At 27.0% G+C, this 10,997-nt stretch overlaps 1 protein-coding gene across 1 annotated transcript; it reads left to right on the top strand.

Annotated features, from left to right (window-relative positions):
• The first annotated feature begins 3,822 nt into the window (after window positions 1-3,822).
• Window positions 3,823-7,392, top strand: LOC132930065 (suppressor of hairless protein-like). The gene is made up of 2 exons (XM_060995722.1): window positions 3,823-4,200; window positions 5,208-7,392. Exon 2 carries the CDS (start codon window positions 5,266-5,268, stop codon window positions 6,664-6,666), a length of 1,401 nt encoding a protein of 466 aa, XP_060851705.1. The 5' UTR covers window positions 3,823-4,200; window positions 5,208-5,265; the 3' UTR covers window positions 6,667-7,392.
• Window positions 7,393-10,997: the final 3,605 nt, after the last annotated feature.

The raw sequence follows: 10,997 nt of genomic DNA, 5'->3' as shown, positions 1-10,997 counted from the left end.
CACAGAATCATTATTATTATAGCATTTTCGAATAATAATTCTCCTACAGTTTAAACATTTTTATTCCGCCGATGAGACATAATAATAAATTGTAACCATAATATTATAATAATCTATCTATATCTATACTATTATATAAAATTGTAAGGGTTTTTCTACGACCGCGCTAACCGAGAAAACTACTGAACCCGGAACCGATTTGGCTGAAATTTTTTACTGTTATACCCGACACTCTGCTGAAGGTTTTAGTACCATTTTTGTCAATAAAAAAAAAGTATAAAGTTCATAAAAAATTAAAAACAATTGTACCTATATTATATACATATATTGTGCGACACGGAGGCCCGCGGGTTTACAGCTACCTGCAACCTGACCTTTTTGTTCGTCAAATTGTATTATGTTTGATATGAATAATATTGTTCCGAGAATTTTATCGCACGTACACCGACAACATGTATACCCAATATTCGTATTAATCTATAGAAATATATAGTCAAACATTCAAGTACGTTGGCGTAGATCTTCGTACAGTGCTTTTCACATGAACAATTATACGTGGGATTTTCTCGAACTGGGGACCCGTATCATTTTATTATTTGAATTTCAACAGGAGATAAAACAAAAAACTTCATATACTCAGGAGTCTTATAAAATTTTTTATCAACCATAAATTACTCAGCATTTTTTTTTTATCTGTATTTATTTTTAGTAAAAATATATTTATCATTTATACCGCTAGAAAAATTTCAATCCGTTTTCATTAACCGTTTTTTATATTTACTTGCCGATCACATTAAACAATAATATTTGAATAAAAAATTCTACATATCACGGTCCGAAGGCAAAATAAACAACCAATCACGGGCGAAGTCGTGACGGGTCGGCTAGTATTATAATATTTATATTCATTGGTATTTGATATCGCTTACATATAATTCTGCCATAATCTTTAAAAAATGGATTTAAACCATAATTTTGTGAAGAAAATTAACTTTTTTTGTTTAAGAAAATGCTTGTATTGCAAGAAAATAAAAATATTCAAAAAAATTAATAAATGCATAAATTGTCATAAGATATGTCACCGTGGGTGCCCAAAGAACTTCTTATAAACAAAACAGAAGAGTAAATCGGAAACATTAGAGCTAACGGAGACAATTACGGTATAAAAAAATTAATTTTTTGAATTTAACACCTTATCTTTATTCTTTATGGTCTTATACTTTTATACTTTGTGACTGTAAAGAAAGGAGAGTTTTACGTATGCATTTTTTGTCTTTTAAAAGATATAGCGGAAGTTTTTATGGAATAATGTATACTTTGAGTGATTGCTACACAAATCAACAAAAAATAATGCATTATTCCACGTTCTTAACAACAATTTAGATACAATTACTAAGCTTTATCTAAAAGTACTATAATTTTTTTTGTAAAATTATATTTATTGTGATATAATTTTTTATTTTTTGATTGTTGTTGCTGTTTATTTGGTGAATAACAAAGACTGATATTATTGTTTATATTGGTTATAACTTATAAGTTTATAGCACAGAATAATTGGTTATAATCATGATGTAGACTAACTCTATTTGTGAATAAAATCAAATATCGCGTTATCGGATGAGAGCGCATAACTTATTCTTAGAAAAACCAGCGAGGGTGATGACTCTCATCAACATTTGTAGGTATATGTTCAGGAATAAGGATTCGTACAATTTTTCCGTCAAAAACTACTAATTTTTCATCGATCAGTCCGATCGTTGTATTGGTGCGATAACACTTCTGAAAATTAATTTGAATTTAGCGTTAAATATAATTGGGATCGGTCGGGCCACTTTTTCAGTTTTATTTAATAATATATGTTAAACAAATAAACAATGCTACAACATTTAATATTTTTCAAACAATTTAAATAAAATTTGTGGAATTTTAAGGTCAAAATTAAAAAAATGTAGTTCGATCGATCTCAAATAGACTTCATGCCGAATTCATATACATTTTCAGAAATCTTATTGCTTCAATACAATGATCGAACTAATTGAAGTTAAATGGGTAGTTTTTGACGGAAAAATTTGCCAGTATTTAAATAGCCTAAGAGTTTTTTTTACATAAAATATACAACTATAGCTGATCTGTAAATTTATAGTTAAATTTTTTATGAAAAAATACTCAAGTCAACACGTATAAAATATAATGCAAGATAATATTTATCATTTTTTTGTATAATAATTGTGTAAAAATAATATAATAAATATTTATGGTAAGGTAACGCTCTACATAACAGAAATAAGATAAAGCAATAGAGAGAACCCCCTACTAAAAAAGAGATTAACCCTGTAGATCGCGCTCCTAATAAATATACAATACCTGAAAATAATTCAATCATAATATTGTTTAAAGGATATACACGGTGTGGAACAGAATGTACAAGTTATAGACAAGAATAGTGTCGCTCTGGGAGAGAATAAAAATATTTTATTACCAAGCGCAAATGTTGAGTATGTACCGGAAATTGAAATAATACAACAGAAATTGAAAACGTTCAACGAAGTATAGAACGTAACGGAGAAGTTTTAAGCTCAGAAAATTTTATTCTGGAAGAGAATAAAAATACATCATTACCAAGCACAGACGTTCATTATATACTGGTAATTGAACTTATCACAACAGAAATTGAAAACATTAAACGAAGTATATTGAACTTGATCTGAACACAAATAATTTGCAAAAAGTTATGGACGAAAAAAAAAGAAATTTTTTTTACAGTTACTTGAAGGAAAACTATGGATAACCTTGTATTGGATTTTTGAACCTTAAGTATAAATCACAAAAATGTTATGAATTTTCAACTTCAAAATTCCTTGCAAATTTTCGCGATTTTGATATATTTCATAAACATTTGAACTTTAAACGCTTATAAACAAAAATTGTGACTAACGATTTTTGATTTTTTTTTACTACGATAAGTACAGCTTATAATAAACCTAGCTTGTATTACATTTTAAAGATTTTTTGGATAGTCAAATTTTTTTTATCAACATTTTAAGAAAAAAAACTTAGAAAAGTCGAAAATTTAAATTGTCAATAAGTAGTTTAAAAAAGGTCAAAATATTTTGAAAATTTAATAGTAAATAGATAACCATAATATAAAAATTTGGTGTAAATTTCAAGTATTTACAATGATTCGTTTTTGAGTTACAGCAAAATCAAAAAAATCAATTTTGTCCAAAAGTGGTTATACGTAAAAATTCCCGTTTTCCGTTATTTTTTCAGGGTTTTTCCCGACGCTTTTGAAAACTACTGGAAATTTTTTACTTTTGAACCCCCAAAGTACCAACTAGATGAATTTTCCTATTCAAAGAGGGACTGAAGTCAAAAATCGATGCATTATTACTACTCCAAAATGTGATAACAGACACAAAAAAAATAAAAATAAAAACACACATCATTGTTAAATCAATACATTCATCACTCCGTTCAGAATCTAAAAATTAAAAAATATTAATTAGAACACGAGTTATTTAATTTGTCAGAATTTTGTGATAAACGACTCTGTTCATGTATCGCCACATTGGAGTGAACCGTTTGCTCAATAGTCAATATACTTACCCCCATTGTGACTATTTAGCTATTAGCACTAATCAGTTAAGTCTATAAAGTGGAAATGTGGAATTTTTTAAGTTTTCAAATTAGGTAGGTATTTTTAGGTAGGTAACATAAAGGCGTGGGGAAAAAGACCGCGAATTTGATTATTTCTTTTTAGATTTTAGTTTATGTTGTTATCAGGTTGTGATTGTATGGCTTCGGTCTTCCTGATAATAATGTTCAATTCACAATTGTAACTCGTTAATACCTAACTATTGTCTATTAATTATTAGTTATAACAGTATTACTATCTATATTATGTCTGTATATTTCGATTATTTTGTTAGTTATAATGTGAAGGTATCTGTTTTTCAACGAACTTAACGAACTCATTATTTGTTAATATTTTTCGTATACTCACCATCCATTTAATAGTTCATCGACTGTGTCGTTTTTAGTTGTTGAATAATATTTAAATAAATCCAATACCAAGGTGTCACCTGTTCGAAAAGTTTCATTCAAATATTCTACATGCTTATGAAGTATGAATGGAATGTTTTTATTCTGAAGTTGGAGTCGGCGACTGAGATATGAACATTGTAGTAATTAATTCCATTGGTATGTAACTCCTTCAAAATGTATTTGTCATGCAATGTTTAATTGCAGTAGTTTAATGTTGTTTAAAGCAGTGTTTCTTAAACTTTTTGAAATCACGGGACACCAAACAATAATATTTTTTTATTCGGAACCCCTATCAAAATTATCTTCAAAAAAGGAGAATACTACTAAATATGACAATAAACGGCAACAATGATAATGTATCTAATATTATACTAAATACAGCAAAATGTAATAAAATTATTTATTTAGGAGGTATTATAACATTCAAAAGTAATATAATATTTGACTTGTATTATAATTATAATAACTATTATTATTATTATAATATTGACTTTTCTTATATTGTATTAGTACAAAATAATATTGACTATATACTATTATTTAATGTACATTTCATAGTGTAGTTAACTAAATGTAATATTAAAATATATTAATATTTTTTATAAATAAATAATAGATTTTTCATAATAATTTTTTTGAATATTTTGAAGAAAAAAAACACTTAAGTTTTGCGTAACCCTTAAGTGATCTTCGTGAAACCCCAGAGTTCCTTGGAGCATCGTTTAAAAAACACTGGTTTAAAGAATATAAAATAGAGTAAAAAAATGTATTGTTATGTAATTCACAGCAAATGCTTAGGACTATGTTTCAGAATATAACATGTTTTTATATAATTATATTGAAGTTATACTTATAAATGTGGTTAAGTTAGGCTGATTTAATTTTAAAAACTGCATGTAGATACCTATATTTTTATGTAAATATTATGCTAACACAATTGATTAAATGTAATATTGAACAATTTTTCATTGCCAATTTATTTTATTCACTATGAATTATACTTTTTATTTTTATTTAATGTTAGATATTTAATTTATACAAAAATATTATGTAACTACCTACAATATTGGTACAGTGTACAATGTACATGTTAAACATTTTTAGAGTTGTAAAAATTATAGAATATTATGTTTCACAAATTTTTATTCAATTTTTTGTTTCAGATTTTTTTGAATAGGAATTGAACTTATATTTACTACAGTGGATTTGTTTTCTACAACAATGCCTCATCATTATGGTCTAGAAATTACTACACAGATTCGGCCTGAAAAGAAGCTGACTAAAGATGCTATGGAAAGATATTTACTTGATCGCAACGACTTGGTTTTAGTTATCCTTCACGCTAAAGTTGCTCAAAAGTCTTATGGCACTGAAAAACGTTTTTTTTGTCCACCTCCATGTGTCTATCTTTTTGGCAAAGGTTGGAAGTTACGTCAACAACAGTTGCTTAGAGAAGGAGTGACTGAAACTAATTCTCAAATGAGTGCATTCATAGGTATTGGCAGTGCAGATCAAGATTTACAACCACTGGATCTTAATAATATTAAACAGTATTGTGCTGCTAAAACTTTATTTATATCTGATTCTGATAAGCGCAAGCACTTTATGCTTATGGTTAGAATGTTCTACAACAATGGATATGACATTGGAACCTTCCACAGTAAACGAATCAAAGTAATATCTAAACCTTCAAAAAAAAAACAATCCTTGAAAAACGCTGATTTATGTATAGCTAGTGGTACAAAAGTAGCACTGTTCAATAGACTTAGATCACAAACAGTGAGCACCCGATATTTACATGTTGAAAATGGAACCTTCCATGCCAGTTCAACAGAGTGGGGAGCTTTTATCATTTACTTATTGGATGATGATGAAAGTGAAAGTGACATGTTCAATGTTCGAGATGGTTACATTCACTATGGCAGTACAGTAAAATTAGTATGCAGTGTTTCTGGAATGGCTTTACCCCGACTAGTAATCAGAAAAGTTGATAAACAAACAGCATTGCTAGAAGCTGATGATCCGGTGTCGCAATTGCACAAATGTGCTTTTTATATGAAAGACACTAATCACATGTATTTATGTTTATCCCAAGAGCGTATAACTAACTTCAATGCCACACCATGTCCAAAAGGGCCAAATAAAGAAATGATCAACGATGGAGCTTGTTGGACCATCATTAGTACAGACAAAGCAGAATACCAATTTTATGAAGGAATGGGACCCGTAAATTCTCCTATAACACCCGTACCAGTAGTGCATGGACTTAACACTAATGGTGGTGGTGATGTGGCCATGTTAGAATTGAGTGGTGAAAATTTTACACCACATCTACAAGTATGGTTTGGAAATGTTGAGTCTGAAACTATGTTTCGTTGTCAAGAGAGTATGATTGCAGTCGTACCAGATATCTCTTCATTTAGAGGAGACTGGTCATGGGTAAAACAGCTAACACAAGTACCAGTTTCATTGGTAAGGAATGATGGGATTATTTATGCTACGGGATTAACTTTTACATATACACCTGAGCCAGGTCCAAGAAACCGTGTAACACCAGCTGACAAAATAATGCGAACATCTACTTCAAAAAATAATTTTTCACTATCACATATCATGAGTTGATTATAAAAAGGGTATTTTTTTAAATAGTATTATTTATTTTACAGCCAACAGGGTATATGACTGATAATTGACTGAATGAAACAACTATACAATGTTTTGACTTTTGATAGTAAAGTAGTAATAATTAGTGGAGATGTTTCAGGTAAATAATTTATTTAAAACTGTATATCTATATCAATTATAGGTTTAATAATGTTTTAAAAACCATTATAGGTTGGGAAAAAATATGTTTGTTCTACCATTAAATAATCTGGTATTGGACAGTTATTAAATGATAAATAAGATTTTAAGTAGTTGGCCCTCATGTAATTGCTGAGTACTTGAAATATCTCTAATAAAAATTAAAATGCCTATTGAGACAAATATACATATTGTAATTTCTTTAAAAAACTATATTTATGTAATAATATTGCTCAAATTTTACTTTGTATTTCAATAATATTTTTATTTGTGTATCAGATTTTCTGAATGCTTAAAAAATAAAAATCACTTATTTTATATAGTTATCTATTTATCACAAATGTATTACAAATTGTTCAAAATGATAATAAGTAAATTTATTGTGAATTGTAAATATATTATATTAGGCAGCCAACTTTATCATTTGTTATTGTTTACCACCAACAAATTAAAGTTTTTAATTTACTAAAATATTATTATGTACACATTTTAAAAAATAATCAAATATTTCTTGTAAAATATTAAAATATATTATATGGGAGTGTATGTGTTTTTTTTATTTTTAGTTAATATTCATAAATAATTAATAATTTATTTTTCCCAGAAATATTAACCTATATTTGTTGTTTTCAGAATATACATGCTGCAAAGACTTAGCTGAATAATATGTAGGTTGTATATTGATGATAAATTGATAACCAGTCGCGTAGCTAGGGGGGGGGGCTAAAGAGGATATAGCCCCCCCATTGGTAGTATTTTTTATATTGTTTTGAAATATTTAAATTTAAATGTGGAAATTGTCTTACAAGTTTTAATTATTTAATATAGTAAATACATTAATGGCAAAATCAACGTTAATATGTGATAATTTATCAGTATTTTTGTTTTGTTGTTGTTATTGATTTTCAATAACTCAAGTTAAAAGTATTTACCCCCCCCCCCCCCTAAAAAATTCTGGCTACGCCATTGCTGATAACATTAGGTATGGGCACGAACTAAGATATACTTATATACGTATATCTTAGTTCATGGTATGGGGTGTTTACTGTTGTTGAACTTATAACTATGTATTTCTAAATGAGACAAAGTCGTATTTGACTTAGGGTACTTGAAGTGAGTTATACGGGCTGCTAGAGTGATCTTATAAAATTTAAAGTATAAAAAATATTCATGTTAATATATTATAAATTCAAAGTATGCTTTTAAAATAATCAAATACCTATCTTAGTTAAAGAATTGCATTTTTAATTCAAATAATAGGTATAAGTCTTACCTATAATTAATTATTATTAGAAACTACACGTTTCATATTTGGGCTTTTGGTGAATTGTGATAGTTACTAATAATAATCTATAGTACTTGTATTGAAAACTGTAAACACATGAATTATGTATGATACTTATGTAGAAGGAATGAGCATAATAAATTGGTTACTATTATTCATTAGTAGTATATAACAATTTGTCTTAAAACGATTATTGTTAATTTGTTCAAAAATTATTAATTATGGTCCGTAGTGGACTTGAAAAATTCCATTTTAGTTTAAATTATTATTTTCTACACAATGAATCTTAACATTTTAAGATCCGTTTTGAGCAATTAAAAGACATTTTAAAATTTCGAAGTTTTTTAATTATTTTATAGGTGTAAATAAAAATATATGCTCAGTAAATAAAATTGAAAATCTAGTACAAGGTTTACGAATCCGGAGAAAATTGTGCTTAATGTAATTTGAAAATATCGAAAATGTATGCACGCATTTTTTATATATACCTACATTAAAAGTTTGAATTTTAATGAATTGGGTATATTTACACGAATAGGTAATTTTAGTTATTTTGTTGTAATTCAAAAAATATTATTTTTAAGTAGGGGTAAGCTTTTCGTACCAAATACTTATATTTATAATTATTTACATATATATATATATATATAGGCACACAATAAAATTTTCAAAATATTTTCATTAGGCATTGATTAAAATGTATAATTTAATCAATGGATTAGGTAATTTTAAACTATTTATATCGATATCATGCAAGTTTTATAGATTATAATCTTGAAACCTTGGATATCATGAACATATTGTCATATTGAACGTAATCACGCTGCTATTATCCTTAAATATACATATACCTACATGCTGATTGCTGATCATTCTTCAATAATCATTTCAATGGTTTTTTCATGTAGATACATACAATATCAAATTTAACTCATAACAAATGTCTAATAATTGATAAGGTTCATTCAATATAAAGTAAGTTCCTTGTATTTTTTATTTCAATTAATGTCTTTTTTTCAACAAAGTTTAGTTAAATACTAAATATAGGTTCATTTTTTTATAAGTAAAAAATAAAATAAGTAATGTCTTATTATATTTATTTATTATCAATTTATTTTCTGTACATTAATGATATTATGATAAATCTTGAAATTTAATATTTAGAATATAATAATAATATAATATTATAAATGGTAATTAAAAATTAACGGTTTATTCTTGAAGCATACTTACAATTTAGGTACCTACAGTAGTTTCCAGTATGTTAACAGAAGTAGATTCTTCTGTTTTATAAATTAAATATTTTTAAAACACATATGAGCTGAAAGGTAATTACTAATTACTTATAAAGTCTTAAAATAAAATTACAATAAAACTGACTTGGTTCAGATGTACAGTCATTTATTGTGGTGACTACGCACGACTGTACGAGGTTATTAATTGAATTAAGTACCTACCTATGACTGTATCAGATTAATTGATCGGCTAATTTACTTTAGAGCACCATTTGTTCACACCCCATTTTTGCATTGTTTTGGCTATAACAAAAAAAAATAAAAACCAAGATTACATTTAATCTTAATTTCTTTATACGTTAATTCAATACATCGAATAATGTATAAATATGTAGACTTTTTTGTACGAATTAATCAAATAAAACTCAAAAACACAGTCGTGGAAGTAAATAATGGCTTAGAAGCAGTTCGGAAAATGGCCATGAACATTACGCTCTTGTGAATCTGTGTTTTTTTAGATGGAACTAATGCACGATTTATTTATTTAATTCTATATTCACAGTGAATTAAATATATGCAATATGCGTAATGACTGTATAGTCTGCAATGCAATTTTTAATAAAATCGATTTGGTTATTTAGCTACGATTAAAAAATATTGCAATCGTTATTTTTGATAAAACGAACGTGGATGCAGGACAATTTGTTTCTTATATCACCAATGGCAAAATTGTTTATAAAAATAGTTTCTCTATATCAATGACTATCAGAATTAAGATCATGACGGTGCTTTTGAGACAGTAGTCAAAAATTATTTTAAATCAGTTTAACGATGACCTAATTCGTGGCTGTATGAATAATTCTCGTCTTTATTGAATATTATTGAAAAACTCTAAATGAAAAAAGTTTTTATTTTTGTAGCTTGTCCTAAGTTCTGAAAAAGTGGTGAAAGGAAGTATTGGTGTTCCCAGCTTAACATCGTTTTTATTTGATTGATTTCCGCAGTTAATATTTTAATAACGAAGCCAGTATCTGCAATTGTTGCGTAATAGTTTTGGACTAATGTATCACACAAGACAACTAATTTTTCTCTTTATGAAATTTATTATTTTCTTTATTAACTCGTTTTCATAAGTGAATACGTACATTTAATGGTTCTATCAATTATAAATTCTTGTTCAATATAGTATTCTTTTGCAAACTCTAAAAAAAGATTTACAATTTTAAGTATTTTCTTTGATAAGTAATGAAATTTTTTTTTTAATCACATCCAATGCCAGGAGCCCGAAATTTTAAGGGCCCCAAATTTAAATAAATTACATTATTTACTGAATATCATAATTTTACATTTTTTTCAATAAAATATTTTAATATCAATCTTGAACGAAAAAATATTTGTTTAATATTCCCCGGTTAACACACAAACGAAATTATATCGTTTTCAAGTAGTGAAAAATACAAAATAGAAAGTAACTTCCCAATAAATAAATACATTAATAACTCAGTTAAAAATCAGTTGTAAATCATATACAAATCAATAAATACATTGTTTGGATTTTTCTACAACTTGAAAATTAAAAAAAAACATACAAGTCTATACTAAACTATAGTCTATATGCGAAATTTTATAAT

This window comes from Rhopalosiphum padi, chromosome 4 (genome assembly GCF_020882245.1).
Source record: "Rhopalosiphum padi isolate XX-2018 chromosome 4, ASM2088224v1, whole genome shotgun sequence".
Taxonomy (NCBI): domain Eukaryota; kingdom Metazoa; phylum Arthropoda; class Insecta; order Hemiptera; family Aphididae; genus Rhopalosiphum; species Rhopalosiphum padi.
This window is presented reverse-complemented; position numbering and strand designations above follow the sequence as displayed.

Excerpts from the sequence above, each read along its gene's own strand:
- LOC132930065 (XM_060995722.1), top strand. The coding sequence starts at position 5,266 with ATGCCTCATCATTATGGTCTAGAAATTACTACACAGATTCGGCCTGAA.